Raw genomic sequence first — 24,389 nt, 5'->3', positions numbered from 1 at the left:
TATCATCCCTTCATAAAGGAACAACCATTTTTCAAATACTAGCGTATGGGCTACCAGCGAATACGACAAACGAGTATGTTAAAATATGCAAATCGACAACAATCGAAAGCATCAATAAATTTTGTCGAGACATAGTGAATATATTTTTGGAGCAATACTTACGATCACCAACAGCTAATGATGTCGCCAGATTTATTTACATCGGTGAAAAACGAGGTTTTCTAGAGATGTTATTATAAGATTGAAAAAACCTGTCATTTTAATATGTTTTCTTTGGTACAGTAACATAAAAATTGAAAAAATTAATTACACGCATACAATACATTATATTAGACACTTTACACTTAGAACTGTAAAAGGTGGATAATTTATGATGCTCTATGCTTAGACTAAACAAAATTTATGATGCTCTATGCTTAAACAGTTTACAGTTTACCTTTCGATATTCAGACATTGATGCACAATGTAGATCCACAAGTGACTAACTCTCATTTGCTGGCATGGCCCTCTTTTATTTAGCCCACAACAAAAGTTTAGTAGGATCTCTTGTCATAAACAGGCCGAAACTGTACAATAGGAATCATTTCCGAATTCGGACTTACACTCATAGATAAGTGATAAATTGTACAAATTATTTGAAATAAACAGGAGAGAAAACGAAATAATACTCTAGCCTTTTGACGAATACTTTTATTGATATTTCAATTACAAGTCTTTTGTGATTTCACTTCTATATAATTTATGTCATACAATACCTACAAAAGACTTATTTTTATTTTCTTAATTAATATACTTGTTTATCCTTCTTTCTTCTTCTTCTTTATTTTATATTTTTTTTTGTCAACATTACTTTTTTTTAATCCTAATATGTGATTAAACCACGATTCACGAATAGCCTTCAACGTACCATTGTTGATGAAATAATATTAGTAACAAAGGAGTTTCTATTTTTAGTATGCTTTACAACATGTCGTGAGTTTTTGTGAAAGGTTGTGATTTTTTAAGCTTTCAGTTTCCCCATCACATCGACATCATTTTCATAACAGTATTCGAACTAGTGTTTTGGCCATAGTCAAAAAATTTGGCAACCCAGGTTTGGGATACAGTTGAAACGAAAATATTTGATATTTTCTTACTACATAACTAACTACATAACGATGAAAAGTGAACATTTTTAAGAAAAATGATGTCGATGTTTTTTTCAACTGTGTCAAAAGTGAACATTTTTTTTTTTTTTTTTGGTGAGGCCAAAAGTGAACATTTGAAGTTATCATTTAAGTTAGCAAAAATGATACAGTTGAAGAAAAAAAAACTAACTACATAACGATGAAAAGTGAACATTTTAAGTTTAGAGGAAAAAAACAAGATAACTAGTCTAACTATAGTCTAATTAAAAATTACAATGCATAACATTAAAGGGAGGCGGCAGATAAAGAGAACTTTCACAATTGGTACGAGAAAGATCAACGAAAGCCTATGATGTCTATATTGAAAACACATAAGAGTTAAGTGATTAATTAGGAACAACAAGTAATAAATGACAAAGAAGACAAGTCAAATCAACAAGAGAGTGATACCGGAAAAGGAAGAGTAGAAGCTGCGAATGAGAGTAGAGTAAAAGCGCTCTCTACGACTACGTGTGATGTGAAATGTGATGCTTCTTTGCTTTGTGTGTTTCTATTAAACTCAAGTGGGTTCGGTGGACTTTCCTTTTGACTTTTTTTTTTCCTTTCTTTTTTCTAATTTCAAGTTATAGAAATTCTTCTTTTTCTAATTGGGGCTCTCAAGATACTGTTGTATTTGTATACCACTTATTTATAAAAGTGAGGTTTTTTGGTATACATATACAACACCACATTTGATCAATATTACAACTTAATGAAAGAAGAAAAGAAGCATATAACACATTTTAACGGACAAATCATACATTTGGTTTACTTAGGTCTCAGGGGACTCGGTTATTAACTTATACATTATATGGGCATCATGAATTCATGATTAGTTTGCTCTATAAAACAAATGATTTAATTTAGTACCATACACAGTAATTAATATATAGAATTTGTATGTTTGTATTTTTCTAATGATGTATTGATGCACCGGTTTTATTTGTTTTCATATAGTTTTATTAAGTAACGATCTAAAAAAAAAAAGTAACGATCTAAAATACATGCAAATGTACTCATGATAATCTTTTCCATGCTCAACTTACATTTTTAGCCGTCACTATAACTATTAATTAAGTTGATGTCTTTACCTAATTTTGAACCAGTAATACACTAGAATGGCCAATTATTTTTCTGATAAATTTCATCAAACCACTTCCACGATCTGCATAATTAAATCCGAAAACTATGCATGATAGCATAATGTAAAATTAAGTTCTTAATGATTCAGTCAACTTTAAAACCTAGATATCTAAACGCCCGTCGCTTAGCTAACTAGCTAGTTATCATATTATCAGTATCAAATCCAGTAAGCCATGCAATTAAGGTTACAATCAATAAATTTAGTAAACGACAAGAAAAAGAAGGCACAGAACTCTTTAACAAAAAAAAAAAAAATTTAAATATATAGTAAATTATGATAGTATTACTATTTATATATTAATAAGTTTGTACGTAAAGTAGTGGATGCATGAATAATGGGTGGTATTAAATAGATAGATAGCTAGAGGGAGAGGGTAAAAGCAAAGCCTTTAAAGAGAGGGTAGTAATGAAGTTATACGAGCATGGAAACCTGACTAAACCCTAATCTCCTCTTAGCTCTCTTCCCTTTTTTGGCAATCGTCCCATCTCTCACAGTCATAGTCTCTCCCAACCTTTATTATACTGGTAATAAACATAATAATTTGAATCCCCTTTTTTAGGATGCAGACAGTCAGATGTATCTTATCAGATTACCCTATTATTATTATTATATAGAACGTAACTAATCTTCTATTTCCAAACTGATAATATATATTTAAAATGGAATTCTAGGATGATGAATCACGCCATAGTATATGAACATTTTCAAATTTACATCTTAATGCCAATGATGAGACTTACTAATTTGGGTTACATACCGTGATGGATTTTAAATTTTTTTTGACCGGGATCATTTTTTTAAAGCTCTCATTTATAGGGTCAACGGAGGTAATTACACCAAATAATCTATCAAAATGTAAAAACATAATAAACAAATTACTTTAAACATAGTTCCTAGCTCCTCTAAGTACATATAAATTTGAGGATTATTATACATAAATTACAGAAAGGGTTAAGAAATTTTTTGAAAACAGATATGAAATCATCAGAGGTAGACTTATATCCAGTCATTTAATTAATCGCATTGATAAAAAGCAAGATCATAAAAATAGATCGTATATATGGTTATTGTAGATTGTAGATTTTAGAATTAGACTATAGTACATATGGATTCTAACATTTGGAGGAAACTTTAATCTATGTATACTTTGGTTCCAACATTGAGAGAAAAACTTTACGCAAATAAAATTGTAAGTAAGCTAAATATGTGTGTAGAAGTAGGAAAATCTAAAGAGGGTGAAGAATGCAAAAAAAAAGTTAGCCATTGAAAGAGACGTGTGATTGATCACTTGTCTCCTTCCAATTTCCATGTGGGGCAGTGCATGCACAAAAGATGGAATCCATTCTACAGCTCCCTCCTTTCTTCACTATCTTTTCAAATTTCTCTTTTTGAATTTTTTTTAGTAAAAATTTTGATTTTAATTTAACTCAAAGGCTACATTTATCGTTCCTATCATTAGTATATATATATATATATATATATATATGTAAACAAATATGCTTGTTCTATCTCAATTTCAACAATAAAGTGTGTTTAGCTCCCAATTAAAAAAATGTTGATGAACTATCACTCTTTACACAGATCGGATTAATTATAGATTGTCTGACATCAAAAAAGATTATACATATATCTCTCAGAATCCATCAGTACTCTACAGAACTCTACTTTTACATGTATGTAACCCTCATAACCTAAAACAGAAAATTTGTAATGCAGTGTAGAAAACATCCTTAAACATAAAATACAAAAGTGGCAAATCAAAAGATGGTGACTGGAATCACTTCTGCTTTTGGGTCCAATGTATGTATAGTTGGATCATGGATGTGTCTGAAGAAGAAGATCCATTGTTTTGGTTGTTTCCCTAGATTTTTGTATTTAACTTATTAGTACAATTGAGTGATAATTTCACGATGATGAAGATAAAAGTTGCGAAGCATGACAAGTTACGTTCTCATTTTTGCAGGGAAAAGTATTCTGAGAGAAACAAAAGAAACAGATCAAAGATCAGGACAGGACCATTCTTAATTTACAACGTCATGTGGGCAAGTCAAGGCTTGCTGCTGGAAACAAACTTGAATGAATGTAATCACATTCACACCATGTATTGTTTTAAAATAGCTTAATTGGTCATCTCTTTTTGTCTTTTTGCATCTTATTTGTGTCATAATTAATATATGTACGATGTTGATGCTGGTGAATATAAAGTGTAAATATATATAAATACATACGTCTTAAACCAGTGAATATTGTATAGGTTACACCAAGTACCTCGAAAGATATTTAATTATGTCTTAAAAAGTGTGAGATTAAATATATGTTTTCCCTCTCTTGGGTTGATTTTGGAGTAGTTAATTGTATTACAGATCATTAAGCTGATGTATATTTTATTAAAAGTATCATATAAATCTGAAAAAACATGGGTGAATAATGTTGAGCGCAGCTTATTATAGCAAAAACTAATGTACGAGGAGTGGTATTTAGAGTCTTGATAATTAAATACGTCTGCAAGATTTTGCAGAGGGAGGTATGTACTATCATCAGTAATAGTATAGCAACACAGATAAAAGTCATAAAGCCCTAGATCCGGTCCCTTTAATTTAATTCATATATGATTTCACATAAAAATTATTTTGTTAAAAAGTTTGTTTTTTCATTAAATTCCGAAACTATCTTCTTCTTTTTTAAGTTAGTTTAAATATTGAATATAGTTTACTTTTTGGCTTTTTGCATGTCAAACCCATTTAAGTTATTATTTGTTTTTCTTTTTAGATCTCGAGAAAACTCATGCCGAAATGTAGATTAATCATCGAACATGTTGTTCAAATTTTATGTCTGTGTAAAACCTTTTCATTGATTAATTACATAATAGAATAGCTAATAGTAGAATACGTAGACGAGAGCACTCGATACATGGTGTATATACTCCAAAGAAAAGACATAATCTATTCTCACCATTAAAAATTCGTGTCTACTACACCACAACTCATTCATTAACCATTGTAAAAATAAACAATAATAAAATGCAATTTATGGACTGTATACGTCCAACACTCATTAGACTATCTCTCTCTATATATATATCTCTCTATCTCTTAACATCTTAACATGTTTGTTCTATAAATACAAACCTTCCTAACTCATAAGATAAATAACCTTAACTCTACAAAAAGTTTGCTTGTTCTTTCTCCCCCTCTACCTCTCTCTCAAGAGCAGTTTTTCCAATCCATCCGTTAGAGATCATGAACCTTGAAGAGAAACCAACCATGACTTCAAAAGCTTCATCTCAAGCCGAACATCTCTATTACGTCCGCTGTAGCATCTGCAACACCATCCTTGCGGTAACTGACCTAGAGTACATAAGAAGTTATATAAGCATATATATACTTGCATGAACCCCGTATATGTAGATAATATCACATGCATGTGAAGCTATATATTTTTGTTTATGTTATGTACTATTTTCAAAATTTCGAGCTAATTGTAATTTGTAAACCTTATCTACACCCATATATAGGTTGGGATACCATTGAAGAGAATGCTTGACACTGTAACGGTGAAATGCGGCCATTGTGGTAACCTCTCGTTTCTCACCACTAGCCCTCCTCTGCAAGGCCATGTTAGCCTCACTCTTCAGGTACATAGATAACGCTTTCCTTATATATATATATATATAGATATATATGTGTGCTCAAAAGCAATGTATGAAAAAAGTTATACTAAAGTCTACTTTACTCAATTTATCAGATGCAGAGCTTTGGTGGGAGCGAGTATAAGAAGGGAAGCTCTTCTTCTTCCTCTTCCTCTACCTCCAGCGACCAGCCACCACCTCCCACACCACCGTTTGTCGTTAAACGTAATTAAGCACAAGATTAACTATTTTTCTACTTTTTTCTTCTCTAAATTTAATCGCTTTCTATATCTATATATGATAATAAGTTATAACCATTTTTAATATTGCAGCTCCTGAGAAGAAGCAGAGACTTCCATCAGCTTACAACCGCTTCATGAGGTAAACATTATTTGATATATATATTCACTTTTCCAAGATATGAAAATTTCAAATGCATGAATATTATATAAAAATGTACTCTTCGTCTAGTTAATTCTTCTTTTTCATTATTATATAAAAGGGATGAGATTCAACGCATCAAAAGTGCTAATCCGGAAATACCACATCGTGAAGCTTTCAGTGCTGCTGCCAAAAATGTAAGACAATTTATCTCTTTTTTTTGTTACCACTTAAGTACTTAAACCAACCATTGTTTCATTAATATTAGTTGTAAAATGTCACAAACAGTGGGCTAAGTACATACCCAACTCTCCTACTTCCATTACTTCCGGAGGCAACAACATCCATGTAAGCTATACAAACTCAGTCTTTCTTTTAAAAAATCATACAAACATTTTAATGGTTAAAATCTTGTCTCAAATGTTTTGCTTTAGGGCTTGGCGTTCGGTGAGAAGAAGTGATCAAGTCTCTGGGGAAAAAAGTCTAAAAATAACAAACGCATGCACGTGTGCGAGTGGCTACATTACGAGTCGTTGTTATGTATTTTCTTCTTTTGTATGTCATCATGTTGCAGAAAATGATGTTGCCTTAGTTTTATGACTTTACATTTCTGTCTGTCTTAGATTTGAAAGTAACGTTACTTGCTATGTCCCTTTGGACGTTTATGTCTGGTCTTTATTTGTCTTAATCCTATCAAAATCTATCTGCTTATTCTTCTTTCATCAAGGACACTTGTTGTTTTTCCAAGGATTTGCAACTTTCAACATCGTAACTTCGAATTCGAGAATCTCATATGACGTGAGTGTGCACAGACTACAGAACAAAACAAAAGTGAAAGCTCACTTTTTCTCAGCGAATATTCATTACAGATTATATATTCAAAATTGTCTGAACAAATAAAAAGACTGAAACACTGTGTGAAAAAAGAAGAAGGCATAGATATCTGAATCTATGTTTCTTCAGAACATTATGGACTGGTGAATAATAATAAACAAGAACAGTTACAAATTACAATAACACTTGTAACATGATCTGATCTTCATTCATCTAATCCTAATTTATCTCACCAAATTCACAAACTAATCAAACCATGCAAGACTTGTCCTTGTCAAGAACTGTTTCAAGAAACTCGAACCGGTTTCAAAGGAATAAGAATGTTTGCAACCTTTTTGTTAGGAGCCAGTGAAATAAAGTTCATTATATTCTTGCTTCACATCATCACTAAAGTTCCTCTGTTGTTCGATTCTTTGCAGATGTGATGACAGTTGTAGTAGATCAACCGTGGATGATCTTTTTACGGTACATGAACTAGATCCAGCAGGATTGGTCTTGCCAGGATCGATCCATAACCGTTCCATCTGATTAAAGTCTACTGGTGAGTGATTTGGTTGGGTGATTGAGAAAGTTGTGTTTGGAGTTTCAGGGATGTGTTGTTGTTGGGACTGAGCTGACAGAAGAGAGAGAGCACAAGTAGAGCGTGACGCCGACTCATGTAAGTCCCAAATAGAGGATACTTCCGGAGAATAAACCGCTGGTTTAGATTCATAAACCCTGCTGCTGTTTTGCCCAACGGCAGGAAACATGGAGCATGTAGGTTCATCTTTGAAACTCACAAGTCTACTACTAGCACGGTGGTCATGCTCATCCATTACTCTGTATAAGAAAGTACCGGGAAACTCTTCTGGCAAGACCAACGAGAAGTCACTGACTGATGAATTCTCCAGAAACTTGTTGCCTACCACACCTATTGACACACATATATATATAGGCTAAATGGAAGATGGTAAAGTACAGAATGGATTCAAATTTGCTATTTCAATAGGACACTAAATCGAAAGGGGAAGGCAAGAACTGTACCTTGAGAGGTACGAAGAAGCTTATGGCGCTTCCCGGGTAAATAATAGAATGCAGGTTTCCTTCGTCGCTCATTGTGACCGGCTAATCGCCTTCTGCAACTTCTTTTGCCATCATCAAACTCTGAGAGGAAATGAAACCTGACCAGAATAAAAAAAGTAAAAGAAAGAAACAATCATGATCCGTTATATGTTAAAAACATTGAACGAACTACAGAACATGAGACAACTTGAGAGGAGAAAGAACAAAAACCTGCTGCACTGCTGACAAAACCTCTGTTCAAGACCATTAACTATGACCACAGAAGTTTTAGAATGAGTGTCGCAAACTCTATGCCTTTTGTGGTAATCTTTCGAAGAGCTCAGATCCAAATTACAACCATAGACTTGACACAAGGGCTTCTGAGAGCACAGGTTTGAAGCTCGAGGCTTTTTAGCTGGCAGAGCAAAACCACTAGAGGAGGTATCAACATCGTTTCGTAAATCCAAAAAGCTCCTAAGTTTGAAATCTATCCTAGACAATTCCTGACTAGAGAACTTTGAAGACGAAGAAGATTGTTTCTCCTCCTCTTCCTCTTCCTCCACCTCCACGTGCAACAAATTGGAAGGAACCACTTTGCTAATGGAAACAGCACTAAATCCATTGGAATCACCAGCCAAGTCAGAAATCAACACATGATGATGATCATCATCATTCTCCAATCCATTAGAGAGACTCTGTCCAAAATTTCTATTCTCAGCAAAAGAATCAGAAGGTAAAAGAGTTCCATTCCCCAAGAACATACTTCTCCCGTAGCTCCAAGAATCCATCAACAAAGTGTTAGAACACTATATATATCTAATCAGGTTCTGCTTCCTTCAACTACAACTAAGCAATTCAAAACCCTAAAGTATGAAGCTTTCTTCTTAAATTGAGAAAACCCAAGACGACGATTCACAGATTCCTCCACTAGGACCAAAACCCAGATGTAATTGACGAAAATATATTCAAACCCTAGCAAGAAACAAAGATAAAAATCAATACTTTTTTCAGGAAAAATCAAAAACAGAGATCATATAATAAAGACGAAAAAATTGGACTTTTTGCACTTTACCCACTAATGCAATTAAGGTATCTTGGAGAAACAAAAGAGAAGGAACCAAATCGTAAACAGAAGAAGGAAGAATAAACTTACAGATTAGAGAATAAGAGGGAGAGGAACAGAGAAGAACTGTGTATGAGGAGGATGGAGGAAGCAAAGAGAGAGAGAGAGATATAGAGAAAAGTGAAAATGAGGAATCGAAGGGAATAAGGTGAGAGGTGACGTCGAAGCAGATACTGTTTGTATTGTTGGGTCAACATGATTTCCACTAAACCCATCTTCTTCTTCTTCTCCACATCCTCCTCTCTTTTATTTTTTTTTTTCCATTTTTTATTCTTCATTCTGTAAATTTTTCGATTTTGGAAGTGTGTAATATTTGGGTACTGTTGTTGTATTTACTGGCTTCTGAGAGTACAAGGGAGATACGAACGTCTTGAACATACCTGTCTGATTTGGTGCACACAAAAAAAACCTCTCTGATTTATACAAGATCATAAATAAATAAAAATAAATATTTCTCTGAATATTATACCGATTTTTAATTTGTATTATATCACATATGTTTCAAACAACGCCAGTTAATATATTATAATCTCATATTCTCCACCGAGGCCTGGACATAAAATCCGAACCGTATCCGAACCGAAATAAGTGGACTAAAATCGAACTGATATTAAGGAAATAACCGATCGGTTCTTAGCTTTCATTATTTTGGATATCGGATATTATCCGATCCGAACCGATATCCAATAGATATCCGAATATAACCGAAACATATAAGAAATAGTTTGATATTCCGATAAATATGCCTCATATCTTTTATGTATTTGTATGGTTATATGAGAATTTTGTCATTTACTTAATTTTTATTCTTTTTTTTTGTTTTAATACTCCATTAGTATGGTTATTTGGGTACAATAAGATTAAAAAGTATTCGAATAAAACATTGTCCAATAATTTTTTGTTTAATTTTGGTTATCGACAATCATATTTGAACCGATCCAAAATCCGAATTATTCGAACCGAAATCGATCCGAATTTTATAAATACCCGAATGGATATTAGAGTCAATATCCAAATAATCCGAAATCCAAAAAATCCAAACCGAATCCGATCCGATATCCGAACATCCAGCCTACTCCACTCTATCGAATTTAGTTGTTGATAAAATAGTATACTGTTTGAGATATTAATTTATCAACCAATAATACGATAATATCTGTGGATATATAGGAAACTTAAAATTTCAGGAACTGGATTTGGAAATGCTCATTACCAGAAACGTCAACAAAAGAACATAAGTTAAAAACGAACCAAACCCATATTATGGATGATGACATCGACAAATACTCAAACAAAAAAAAGACAATGGTTATATATCAAGACAAAAGCTTTATTATGAGAGAAATAGTTCCATAATCAAGAAAAAAGTAAATTAACCAAAGTAGAGGAAAGATTCGGCGGCTGATAGGATATTAGTTAGACGAACATGAGTAAAATTAGAGGAGGTTGTACGCTTTCGATCATTTGAATCAGTTGCAATTTTTAGTGTTCCTTTGTTTAATATTTGTGTTTTATGTCATTTCATTGTTTCTATCTTATTTGAAAACAATTTGAATTTAAATGTAAAATACTTACAAGAAACAAATATGGCATATCTTGCTCATCAGTGCACGTATTTTCAAAATTAAAAGTTATATATATAGATTACATTGCAACGTTACATCGTCCCAATCGAAAGTTTTATAATTATGGGGTTTAATTCTGACAAACACGTTTTTTGGTTAATTATTTGGTTTGCTGGCGGCTTTGAAATTGTGAAGATAAAATTATTCAACAACATGGGAGAAAAGCGTATCCCCCATTTTATATATAGCAAGTTGGAAACATTATTTTCTTTAGAGTTTATTTAATTAATTTTAAATAAAATCGTTTTTCCATAGAAAAATAATTATCCAAATCAATACATAAGTTAGAAAGAAGAATGTATTGGGGGTTTCCTTAAAAGAAAAAGAAACTTTGGGGTCACGAAAAGAATAAATAAAATAATATGGGAATCATCGAGTTGAGGGAGATTGGTGGTGGAGCGTGAATGGACAAATCCCTTCTGACGCTTCCCAAACCTTTTGCTTTATTACAAAATCAACCCTTTTACTTTTTTTTTTCTTCTTTTCTTTTTCTTAAAATCAGCACTTTTTTATATAATTTTTTTTGGTGGGAGCCAGAGCATATTTTGTTGGCCAACCAACCGCACTCTTTATTCAGGTGATGGAATCTAAGCCAAATATTTCTTATGTAGTTTTAAAGTTTCTATGATTTGATCGTTTCTCAAATTTTGTTAACTTAGGGTCTGATTGGTTCAGACGCACCATTTGCGGTTGTGGTTACAGGAGATTATAGAAGCAGGTGGTTGCGTTTTCAAACGTTATTAAGCGTTTTGAATGACTGATTTAGTGTTTTAAAATGGGTGCGTTTGCGGAAGTTTTACGATTGGTTGACCAGCGGGTGCAATAGCGGTTAAAACATAATAAATGTAATATATAATTATATAAATGTTTTAAAACACCAAAAAAAATTATTAAACTTGATTTATAATTAAAATTTATTAAAAATACTAAAATAATTATTCATAAAACAAATAAATTTCATATTGAAGTGAGAGTTGAGAAGAATTATTGGTGATTAGTTTTAATATTTTTCACAAAAAATCTTATTTTCTTAAATTTCTGATGAAATGTTATACTCCTTCTGTTTCATATTAAGTGTCATTTTAGACTGATTATTTTGTTACAAAATAAGTGTCACTTTATATTTCCAATGTTGATGTTTGGTAAATTTTTCAATTTTATCCCTACTAATTTAATGTATACACCAATAGAAAAAATTGATTAATATATTAATAAGGGGTAAAATAGAAAATTTAATGATTTTCTTAATATGTGTGAGAAACTCTAAAATGACACTTAATATGAAACAGAGGGAGTATTTATTTAGATTTTTTTGAACTTATGTGCGATATGCCATTAAATTTACCTCAAGTTTTTCGGGTTATTGTTAATTAGAATCTTATTTTCTTGTATAACTGTTTATTTTTTAATCTCATCAATCGTATCCATACTTCATTTTTTTTTCTTAATGGATAAAATGGTTAGGTAGAAGATATATATAAAAATTATATCAATATCATTGATTTGTTTTAAGTTTATTTTTAAAAAAAAAAAATCTAACCGCAAACGCTTGCGGGAAGCAGTTTTTGGAATCCAGTGGTTTCAAACGGTTGGAAACGATTGGAAGCGATTGGGAGCAATTTGTGTGATTGGTACCAATTAACACTTTAATGAGAAAAAAAGAGAGTCTAACGTAAATTTTAGACATATATATGATGTGTCAAAGACTCAAAGTTAAAAATAAAATAAACATTGGGCAAAATGTGAAAATAATTACAATTAACGGATATGTATAATTATAATAATACTTTACAGAAAAATATTTACTCAAATAAAAATATTGATTAGGTTCAGAGAAAATCATATATATAAAATTAGAGTTCTGATCTCTCCTTATTGGTCAATTTGATATTTAATATTTTAAAATATAATATTTATTTTAAATTAAAATTAAAATTCAACACATTTAATCATATATATATATATATATATAAATTCATACTTTAATTTCACTAACTACTACTAATTTGTAACTGAAAATTCATACTTTAATTTCACTAATTACTACTAATTTGTAACTAAAATTAAATAAATTGTGAATTGACTATTGTTTTCCTCCATTCATTTTCAATTAAACACACTATCAATTAAAATTGTAACTCCTCTAATTAAATTATTTTAGAAATAACTTCTATCACCACAAATCCTATAAATAACCATTCTCACATACTCCTCCACTATATCTCAAATTCTAAATACTTCTTTTTTATTATTTTATGTTTTTGCATGGGTTGAAAACTCATTGTAAGTGTTTTTTCTTTTTACAACTCATTGTAAGTGTTTAATTATATATTTTGTTGGATATATCTTATATTGTGTTTTCAATTTTATTTCTTTGTTTTATGTATTGTTTCCTCTTTTTTTTTGCCAAAAAAAAAAGAGGGAGGGATACAACACGAGGACTTTCTGGGAGGTCACCCATCCTAGTACTACTCTCGCCCAAGCACGATGGGATCCGGTGCATTAGTGCTGGTATGATCGCATCATTTTCCTTTCTTATTATTTTTAGTTTTAAATTACATTACATATGTATAATAAAATTTTGATGGGTATACAAAAAAAAATCATGCAGATTCTAAAAATTATTAATTTTGATCATTGCACAATAAAATAATCAAACTAAAGAAATCATCTTTATTCTTTATCTAGATATTTGATTATTTCTTACATATTTATTTTATTTGTAAAAGTATGAAATGTTTTAAGAAAATAAACTATTGTAATACAATAATTAAATTAATTTTCTTTAATTCTCTCTAAGCTCTAAAAAATTGTAATACATATTTTTAGTATACTCATCATTATATTTAGTTCTTGTGATCCAACATATAATTATATGAAGCTCTTGATTGCACTTCATATGATTTCATAGGGAATACATTTAATTTGTTACATACAAAATAATTTGGATTTTAATTATTTTACTCTTTAGTTTATGTATTAGTTTATATCATAGTAAATATTCATTTTTACACACACACATATATATATATATATATATATATATATATATATTCAATTTGCTCTTTATTGGTCAATTTGCTCTTTATTGGTCAACTCATTTAATCATATACATAATTTCATACTTTAAATTTACTATTTACTACTAAATTGTAACTGAAATTACATAAATTGTGAATTGACTATTGTTTTCCTACATTTATTTTCAATTAAACACACTATCAATTATAATTGTAACTCCTCTAATTAAATTATTTTAGAAATATAACTTCTATCACTTCAAATCCTATAAATAATGATTCTCACATCCTCCTCCACCATATGTCAAATTCTAAATATTTTCTTTCTTTTGTTTATGTTTTTTCATGGGTTGAAAATTCATTGTAAGTGTTTAGTTATATACTTAGTTGGTTATATCTTATATTGAGTTTTCAATTTTTTTTTGTTTGTTTTATGTATTGCTTCCTTCCTTCTTTGTTTTCTTATTATTTTAATTTTAAATTACATATGTATAATAAAAATTTGATGGCTATACAAAAAAAACTTATCATGTAGATTCAAAAAAATATTAATTTTGATCATTACACAGTAAGATAATCAAGCTAAAGAAATCATCTATATAGGGAATGTACTTAAACTGATTTGGAATTTTAATTATTTAACTCTTTAGTTTATGTAGCAATGCATATGATTTTATAGGGAATGTATTTAATTTATATAAAAAGTTAAACTGATTTGGATTTTAATTATTCAACTCTTTAGTTTATGTATTAGAACATAAACTGAATTTTTGAATATCATAGTATTTACTCATTTTTATTATGTACAATATACAGTATCTGTTTTACCTTGAATACTAGATTCGGACCCGCACGTACGTGCGGGGATGATTTCAAAACCAAAATTTATTATCATATTTGCAATATATTACGTATTTATATATGAAATTATTAATGTAAACATATTTTTTTAAGAATGTTATTAACATTCATAATCCTATCTCATACTATAAGTTTAGTATTCAATTTATTTTTTATTTGGTTAGACAACAAATGATGAGATTACATTGAAAAAATGGTAAGAAAAAAAGTGATGTATCTATTTGGGACCGAAAACCCGTCTTGTCCCGCCCCAAGAACTATCAAACCGGGCTAAAATATTAAAACTTCTCAAATCAAATGACCTAAATTGTCTACCTGAATAAATCCAACTCTATAGGCTTGCCCATAACAATTTTACTATTTTTCCGTAAAAACCCATAGGAGAAATGTCTGATTCATCACTTTAAAATTTTACAAAGCCCATGGATAACATGTGTTTCAATTAAAAAGAAGTTCCAATATAGATAATTATATGTTAAAAGGATTGAGATAAATTTTTCGTTTTTATATTCTGAAACTATCTAAAGTTTACAAAAAAAAACCCAGTTTTTTTCTACCAATCCGAAGTTGACATGTACAGTTAGTCAGTTACTCAAGTGAGATTTCAGAATTGAATATAGGTACCAAAAAAGAAATTAGTTTATCCAGATTTTTGTCAGATATTTTATAAAGAATATTTGGATAGTATTTTTTCGTTCACTTCTTCCATATTTTTTATATGTCATGGTCCTTTTTCCGCAGATAATTCGAAATTAAGCTCGGAAATCTCGGCTTATTTGAATGTGTTGAGATTGGATTTGATATTCATAATCCTTGTTTCAAAATTTATTACAATTAGTTAGAATATTCTTTCTTCCTTAGTATTTAATTTGCTTACAGGTCTGTTTGGATACACTTGTATCGTATACAGTTCATATATTAATTGTGTATGTTTGGATCTAAGTTATACATATCCTTATTCTGTTTTTAATGGCATTTCATGTAATAAATAATCTTTAACCTTATGTCTACTTATTTAAAATGCTTTCCTTTTAATAGTATAGATTTTTTTCTGATATGTAATATGTAAGATATATATTAAAGAAATGGGTGAAAGATTATGACGGATTACTCGTATTTTCATTTTTGATATTCTCAAACTCTATAATATATTCAAATACTAATTTTTTATTTCAAAATAATCATCTTAAAGTAGGCACATACCCATTCTGAAGTTGATGCTTACTCAAATTAAAGATTTTGAGAACTGAGGGGGGTGTATTGAAACCATGATTTTGAAGAATTTTATGGGATTTAGAAAATTTGGAATTTTGATAGATTTTAGGGAAGTTGATATGATTTATAGTGAAATTCTTTCAAATCCCACCTAAAACCTTGAGATTTAGATTTCTGTATTTTTAACTAAACAAATCCTCTCAAATCCTCCAAAATCCCTGAAACTTATTAAAATCCAAATCCACAAACCGTTTTGAATAACAGTGGATTTTAAGTAGATTTTTAAATCATCAATTCAATAACAGTGGATTTCCTGAGACTTTTTAAAATCCATAATTGAATAACATAGGATTTGTAAATTTTAGACAAATCATTTAAAATGTTAAGTTGAATACACCCCTCTGAATCTAGCTAGCAAAAATGTTTATACTTTAACTTGTTACCCATTTTTTTACACTATAATGTTTCTTATTTTTTGAATTACACGTGTGTATCTTATACCTGCTATAATTAGTCATGATATTTGAAATAAATAATATGGAGATTTTGAATATATTACACCCATCCCATTTATCATGAATAGTTTCTTAACATTTTTTATTTTTATATATTCAAAAATAGAAATGTATATGGAAATATTTTTCTGATAGATAAAATTAAAATAAAATATTACTATTTAAGTCTTAAATGTGTAAACATTGTTTTGTTTTGTTTTGTTTGATTGACATAATTTAAATAACGAACAAATTAAGTGAAAATAAAACAGATAATGTGAATTTACAATTTCTAATTAGTTTTATAAAATGTATTATTAAACATTTTCATTATGAGACATAAATGTCTACACCTTGTGATATATGTTGTGTTGATGGATACACAAATCTACAATACAGTTACATACTATTCTCTTCTATATCTTAAGACTAAACACCATAAACAATAAAAAAATGACATGAGTACATCATATGAAAAGCCAGATTTAATCGACGGTAAATCTATTTGTAAAAAATTTAGTAAATGGAAAATTGTTTAAATGTTTATAGACAATGGTAATGCTTGTAAATATATAGGATATACGATGACTATATTATGTGTGTATAAATGATCAAATTAACTCATGTACAAAACCTAGATGCATCCTTACACTCTTTAGGTTTAGGTATTATGTATGTCACTTTTTATGTATGTCATCCACTATCTGCAAATACAAAATTCCATATTTAAATATAAATAACAAAATTGTGAACCTACAATAAAATAAAAATAAGACTCACCCCATATAAAATATAGGAGATTAATGATGGACTTTGGTTACATATTCAACATCATCTGCCGTTTTCTTTTCTAAAACCATTGCACACTCGTATTCCAAGCTATGCAGGGTTAATTTTCTCAGTGGCCGATGAAAATATTCTTTTTATGAAACGATTTATGTAGTGTGTGCAACTTTAAGAAGATATATACAGCTCGAAGATAGTTAGGGTTAGTAGGATCAAAATCTCAACAAATAAATACTTAATTGCATATTACTTTAATTTCTCAGGCAAAATAAAAGCTGAATTAACAGCATATCTTGATTAAATATCTTTTAATCAGTATTTTAGTGAATCAATAATTCAAATTTTCTTAAAATTTTGGGAGTTTTTGAAACTATCCAAAAATCCAATCAAATATTTGATCAAGGTATGCTGTTAATTTCGGGAGTAGTAAATTATTTAATTGTTTCTTGCAAATATTTTTTCTTTCGTTATCATTTATAGCATTTTGAAATGATACTACAATTAGGGTCGGTTGAAAGGTATATTAGTTAGTATAATTTAAATATTTCATAATTAAGCAAGTAATTAAACTAAGATCATATTCTAAGATACTTTCCGAGATTTTGGTTTTAATTTCCGAGATTATGTTAACTTCCCTTATAAATTAAACACATCTTTATTATTTTAGAAGATATTGTAAGATTGAATTTTACTAATCGATGGACTTAAAGATTATGTTGCTAATTATGTGGTTAGGTTTTAATTGGTTGTTTTAATTCTACTCTAATTATGGGGGTTGATTTATTTAGATTTTATGATAGGTTTTAACTCCTTCCAATTTTTATGTGTTAATGTGTTAAAATCATTTAATATTTGTTCTATCAAACTGTTTGGCTATAAGTATACATATCCTTATTCTTATTTGAGTGGCATTTCATGTAATAATCTCTTAATCTATGTCTACTTATTAAAAATGCTTCTCTTTTAATAGTATAGATTCAATAATATCAAACAAAACTAGGGGCATTTACATAAATACCCTTTTTACTATACCTTTTTGCAAAAATATACAATTTTTGTTGTTCATTTTCAATAATACTCTTTTTAATATACAACATAACTAAATTTTAACCCTAAACTCCAAATACTAAACTCTACCTCCTCAAAACTATATCCTACATCTAAAGTAGAGAATCCAAATCAAAAACAAAAAATTCTAGAAGTTAATTTAACACATTATAATTGTGTGAAAGAGGACAAAAATGAAAATAACCAAAAAATTGGTATTTTTGAAAAGGGGTATCAACAAAATGGTATTTCTAACATTATCTCATAAAGAGGTTTATTATGCAGGCTGAACAATAAAAAATAAAGTATATCTAAAATTTATACTTATTATATATAAAATTTTACACACACACATATATATAGATAGTTTATGTATATTGTTTTGATAAATATGTATGTATAGTTATATTGAAATACTTTATATAATTTGATATTGTAATGATTTGAATAATTAAAAGTTGATTATTGAATTTAGGAAATTTATTTGTTATATATATATATATAAGGAATTTCAAACCTCTTTTCTAATACCACTTTTGAAAACTACGCCTTTTAAAAACTTTATTAAAAATGCCACGAAAAATTGAAATACGTGTAATCTTAGAAAAATATACATAAACTATATATATATATGTGTGTGTAAAATTTTATATATATTTTATAAATACCTTTTAAAAACCTTTCAAAACCTTATAAATTTGACAAAAACAAAACAAAAACTTATAAATATTTGGATTGAGTCTCTAAGTAGTACGTACTATCTAGAAATATCTTATAAATCTTATAAAACTTTATAATTTTGCATATTTAAAAATGGATATTTTTGAAAATGGATAGATGAGAGAAACATTCCTAAAAATATTGGCAAACTTTTTTTTTTTTTTGTCAACCATTGGGCCATAACAGGCCGACCCATTAGTCTAATCCCTACATTCGTAGGGAGCGGGACTCGATACCGGATGTGATGATGCTTTGTATATTAAGAACTTACCTTTGGCCACTGTACTAAGATCATATAACTAATACATCAATCCGCGCATATGCGCGCGGACTTTTACCTTATTAAATTAAAAACTAAAGTACCGTGCTAATTCCAATTTGCAAAGCCAGGTCCATCAAATTTACGTAGCAATATAAAGGCCTGTTTCAAGCCCATTTAACTACGGTCTGTTCAATATCACGTATATTCTTTTTTTTTTCGTAATTTCACGTATATTCTTAAAGGAGAAAAAAAAGAAAAACTAAAAGCAAATATATCTTGAAGTAATAATAGTCGATGTTCAATGTGCACCAAAAAAAGATTAGTAATGAGTTCGACAAAAAAAAAAGGAAAAAAAAGATTATGAATGATTTCTTTTTATCATAGTATTTGATAACAATGGAAAGTTCAGGTTTTTGAACTTTAGATCGAAGACCAGAGTTTGTTTTTGACCTTTAGATCGAAGACCAGAGTTTATTTTTGTTTATAATGACATTGACATCATCAAACACACACAGAACACGAAAACTGAATTAGATATTTTTTAATCCAAACCCAAAAATTTCTTTAGGAAATGATTTGGTTTAAAGTTAAACCGAATGATATAACATTGTTTTTCTACCGAATAACCAAGAAATAACAGGGATTTACTATATATCCAATAAACCAAAACGAAAGTATCATTGTCGATCCAAACTTATTAAAATTTGCAAATATGACAACATATATGACGTAAATTATTATAACTCATCTAACGAAACTCCAAATACTATTTTGTGAGTGTCTTTATTAGCAAGGTTCATAATTATATCATTTTACTTTGCATAATTACCTCAACTTTATGATAATCACATGTTTGGACGTTGGACCCTCCATCCATTATAGGAATTACTTATTAATTTCATATACCCGACTTTTGTCTATATTGGTGACATGTATCATTGTTTCTACCAGCATGAGTATATTATTTTGGTTCCCTTTTTTTGTTTTGTTGCCTGTACGCATGAGCTGATCGTAATACATTAGACCCCCTCCTATCTGCTTAGTATTGGTTTATCATGTATTTTATTCTTTGAAAACTACCTTAAATGTTATAAAATTCTAACAAGTACAAACGTATCTCGCTATTTACATATAGTACAAATCAATTTACAGTGTATGTGAAATGAATACAACGTAACAAGATAAAATTAACTTTTTTTTTAACCTACCTAGTGTATAATTAAAATGAAATTAATTATCTTTCTAAAAAAAAAAAGAGAGACCAAAGTCTAAGTTTCGTTAAATGTATTTCTTATCACTATTTAGTTTTCCTTTTGAAGTCCAAATTTCAATTTCATCAGATTTTTGCTTTTTGAAGTAAGCAACACAATTTCACATGGAAAAGAGTTGTACATCGGCTATCTTATCCATGAACCAGTACATAATAATTATCCTTTGAAAGGCTATATAGTAGTGTTCCAAAATTAAAAAAAGGCTATACATAGATAGTACTCGGTATGCCTTATGCATGCATTAATAGAAATATATCAAAATGCGAAACTCGAAAAGCAACCGCAATCTATGCATGACAAAAGCTTTTGGATATCTCTTTTGTTGTCCTTGATTAGTTTGTTAATTAATACATTTATCTAAAAGCAATATAGTGCTAATCTTTTTTTAAGGATAAATCAATCTTCAAACCAAAACATTAATTATACTTTGTCATTTCTATCGAAGCTCTATGACGCAACTCGTGACAGGACAACAAAAACAAAAACGTCTAGGCATACTAGATTAAGTTATTGATTGCTACTTCTCTTATAATAATATTTTAATGTTTATAATGAGTGATCATGCAAATAGATTCTTCAGCAGTAAATTGTCTGATTTAGGTTCGAAAAAAATTGTTTGGACGTGCTATCCTTATTCTCGGAATAGCGCATACGTTCTCAATTCTCATATTGTTTTTTCGTCTCTAAAATTGTATTTTTCTAGTTAGCCATGTTTATTCTTCGTGTTATTATTAGTTCGACGACTGTTTAATCCATAGTAGAACTCGAATCTTTTATGTTGATCTTTCTACGATCCTGACTAGCTTGCTTGAACATGTAATATTCTATGTATTACTAAATGACAAGGAAACAAAATTGCAAGTGGAGATCGTTGTTGGTCCCAAATATATTTTGTCTGCTTGACTTTTTCTCATGTTATAGATACAACATTTTATTTTGAGAACTAGTGGCGCCATAAGTTTTAAGACTCGTAACCGACGACAACAAAAAATGGAGTTATAACTAACCAACAAATGTAAAGGAAAAAAAACAACCAGCAAAAAACTTAACCGGCTGGTGAAACTTTGTTTATTGGTCCCATGCCATGCCATCTAATATTTCTGGTTCTCATTTCTCAATGCTAGCTTTGATTATGTTACCTTTATCAACGCTTTATATGGTCCTTTACATATATATAGATCAATTTTTTCCGGTCGGTGAATGTTACTCAATTATATATATATGTAACTATGTAAGTGACAAATTCTCATTTCTACTGAAATAAAAATGGTTTACCACGTACTCTGATATTAACATATTAACAACATTGTACAAAAAAAATTTTACAAGGAAAAAAACGTAAAGATATGGAAACAAAATCCATGTGATAGACAAGAAAAAATTAGGAATTTTATCAAGTCTATCCTCAAATCTCAAACAAAACAAAAAAAAAATACTATTAAAGCATCCACAATCAAACCCAAGAAATCAAAAAGAATTACATATATAACTGAAGCAATCAGACAAGAACAAATCGAGAAAAAACAAACAATTTGTTTTATGGGTGTTATTACCAAGATCTGATGGAGTTGATGACGCTCAAGAGAGTTTGAGTTATATATGAGTGTTGTTGATGTTAGCTACATTGGTAGTCTCGTAGACTGGCAAGCCTCCACGAGACAACTCGTAGTTTTGCAACTCGAAGAGATCAGAACTTGAATCACTCTCCATTCCATCATCATATCCCTCTCTCTTTATTCTCCGATCATCATCTTCATCATCAGCCCAATTGCTCTGGTTCTCCGAGAGGCTCTCCATCACCTTGAGTTTCTCGTCCAGCCACGCGTAGTCTTTGTGGGTCTTCTTTTCCTCTTCTCCCACTTGTTTGGTAGCAGAAGTGTAATTCAAGAACTGCTTATAGTTCTTGGTGGGGGTGTTCAAATAAGGAGGAGGAGTTCTGAAACCTGAGCTTGATGACGAAATTAGAGATTTTGATGATGATGATGTCGTGGTGGTAGTGGTGGTGGTTGAATTAGATCTGCTTGAGCTCAAGAAATGGCTTATACTGCTTCTTCTCCTCCTCTTCATCCATCCTGCTCCGGTGACCTCCTCTTCCACTTCGGGATCTGTTGCCTTCGACTTTGACTTGGACTTGTTCTTCTTTGAACCTGATTGATGGAACAGAGAGTTCAAGAAGCTGGCGATTTTACCACCTGGTGAGCTAGGTTGCTTGTGTCTCACGTTACTAAGTCTCTCCTTGATTGTTGTAACTTCATGATGATCTTGGTGAAGATGGTGCACCTGTTCAGAACATCTGATCGGCAAATCTAAGCTGATTCTTCTTCCTCCTCCTCCTCCTCCTAATATTCCCCATTTCCTACGATTCTCCTCTCTTGCCGCGTTATAGCCAAACTTTTGTGTGTTTCTATGGTCGCCGGAGGAGGCTTCGTTGTAGCCGGAGAAGTACACAGCGGCCTCGAACACGTCAAGCTCGCCAGAATTGCGCTTGTGGGTCAAAGATATTCTCCTGGGAAGCTTATCTGGCTCTGCTGATGAGATCCCTTTCATTGACATAATTATCTTTTAGGGTTTGAGAATCAGATACTTGGATGATCCAAGAGTCTCTTTCTATGCTTGATTTGCGGGGAATGAGGAACAAGTTGATATGGGATGATATAATGAATATAATGTGTTTAGGTTTATATAACAATTGATGGTGATATGTAACTCCATCATTAAATAAATTAAGGTCGTAGTATGTGAATATACGGGTCGTAAACGTATCATGCGATACTCATACGTTGATTTTAGTGGATTACGATAGTTTATTATAATACTATTAATTTGGGATTAAAATGTTTGGAGAGACACAAGTCATAAGAGTTTGTGTGACCCACTAAATGCGTGGGTGAAGAACTTAATTGAAGGAGAAAGGTGGGCTCATTTGATTTTATGAGCTTTCTGATAAGGTGTAGGAAATTAATTGATTGTATTTATGATAATGTGGGGCTATCGTCTCTTGTTGCCTTGGATTCCAATTTCGAGTCTTCTTTTATTTTCGGATTTAATTTTGTCGTTCATTTTTAAAAATCTTTATGTACATCAAACCATACACAACCCATGATTCCATTAAATTTTTATAGATGAATGCATACATACATATGTATTATGTACACTAATTTGTTACATATGAAGAAATATTACTTGGTTGAATGGCGAGTAGGGATGTACATTTTTGTGTTCCATAAACGTTAGGCAAAAGCACTTTGCATTGCCATTGACACAATGTGCAAAACATGAAAGATACCCAATTAAATTATGTAATACGCAAACACAACTTTTTTTTTGTCAACTCAGCTCAAACGAGCCAATTTGGGGAAAAATTGTTTACAAACAAAAAGCATTTGGCGTGCCAAAGTGTTCACCTTAACATTAAAATTACGAAAAACATAAACCAAAGAAAAAGAAGAAAACTCCTCCCTGTCAAGCTTTATATCGTCTAAGTACGTTGCGAAGGCCGGCCATTCGTGAGGAGAAGATACCATCTTCACCAAGTCAGAATAGTCTGTAAAGAAAGCCACGTCCCAGAAATCATGGCCAATCATGCACCGCATGGCCCAAATGAAAGTTTCAACTTCAGCGTGTAGCGGAGATAGACTGCATTTGTAGTTGGTAGCTCCGAGAAACGGGGACGCTCTCTGCAAAGAAGTACAACATCATCATGCACCTGCAAAACTATCAGACTCTTTCCAAGAACCATCAAGGAAGCACCTATAACCGGAATAAACAAAA

At 30.5% G+C, this 24,389-nt stretch overlaps 3 protein-coding genes across 4 annotated transcripts; 1 reads left to right on the top strand and 2 right to left on the bottom strand.

Annotated features, from left to right (window-relative positions):
• On the top strand, positions 5,432 to 7,036 carry LOC104787973 (protein CRABS CLAW). The gene is made up of 7 exons (XM_010513640.1): positions 5,432 to 5,648; positions 5,825 to 5,944; positions 6,055 to 6,163; positions 6,271 to 6,319; positions 6,441 to 6,516; positions 6,608 to 6,667; positions 6,754 to 7,036. The coding sequence occupies exons 1-7, from the start codon at positions 5,550 to 5,552 to the stop codon at positions 6,778 to 6,780; spliced, it is 540 nt and encodes a 179-aa protein (XP_010511942.1). The 5' UTR covers positions 5,432 to 5,549; the 3' UTR covers positions 6,781 to 7,036.
• On the bottom strand, positions 7,152 to 9,685 carry LOC104787972 (squamosa promoter-binding-like protein 6). Of its 2 annotated transcripts, none has more exons than XM_010513638.2 (4): positions 9,348 to 9,685; positions 8,426 to 9,166; positions 8,177 to 8,313; positions 7,152 to 8,063 (listed from the first exon to the last, which is right to left on the bottom strand). In XM_010513638.2, the coding sequence occupies exons 2-4, from the start codon at positions 8,980 to 8,982 to the stop codon at positions 7,492 to 7,494; spliced, it is 1,266 nt and encodes a 421-aa protein (XP_010511940.1). In that variant the 5' UTR covers positions 8,983 to 9,166; positions 9,348 to 9,685; the 3' UTR covers positions 7,152 to 7,491. The 2 variants fall into 2 exon arrangements, with proteins under 2 accessions (XP_010511940.1, XP_010511941.1); XM_010513639.2 differs by having other exon boundaries at positions 9,267 to 9,354.
• Positions 21,886 to 23,362, bottom strand: LOC104787971 (protein BIG GRAIN 1-like E). The gene has a single exon (XM_010513636.2). It carries the CDS (start codon positions 23,169 to 23,171, stop codon positions 22,212 to 22,214), a length of 960 nt encoding a protein of 319 aa, XP_010511938.1. The 5' UTR covers positions 23,172 to 23,362; the 3' UTR covers positions 21,886 to 22,211.

Source organism: Camelina sativa, chromosome 5 (genome assembly GCF_000633955.1).
Source record: "Camelina sativa cultivar DH55 chromosome 5, Cs, whole genome shotgun sequence".
Lineage (NCBI taxonomy): Eukaryota > Viridiplantae > Streptophyta > Magnoliopsida > Brassicales > Brassicaceae > Camelina > Camelina sativa.
Note: the sequence above shows the minus strand (reverse complement) of the source record. Positions and strands in the feature narration are given on the sequence as shown.

Coding starts and splice junctions, on each gene's coding strand:
- LOC104787972 (XM_010513638.2), bottom strand. CDS start 8,982: ATGGATTCTTGGAGCTACGGGAGAAGTATGTTCTTGGGGAATGGAACT. Junction 8,314..8,425: donor TTTTGTCAGCAGTGCAGCAG/GTTTTTGTTCTT, acceptor TATTCTGGTCAG/GTTTCATTTCCTCTCAGAGT. Junction 8,064..8,176: donor GCTTCTTCGTACCTCTCAAG/GTACAGTTCTTG, acceptor GTGTGTCAATAG/GTGTGGTAGGCAACAAGTTT.
- LOC104787971 (XM_010513636.2), bottom strand. CDS start 23,171: ATGTCAATGAAAGGGATCTCATCAGCAGAGCCAGATAAGCTTCCCAGG.
- LOC104787973 (XM_010513640.1), top strand. CDS start 5,550: ATGAACCTTGAAGAGAAACCAACCATGACTTCAAAAGCTTCATCTCAA. Junction 6,164..6,270: donor ACCACCGTTTGTCGTTAAAC/GTAATTAAGCAC, acceptor TTAATATTGCAG/CTCCTGAGAAGAAGCAGAGA. Junction 6,320..6,440: donor GCTTACAACCGCTTCATGAG/GTAAACATTATT, acceptor ATTATATAAAAG/GGATGAGATTCAACGCATCA.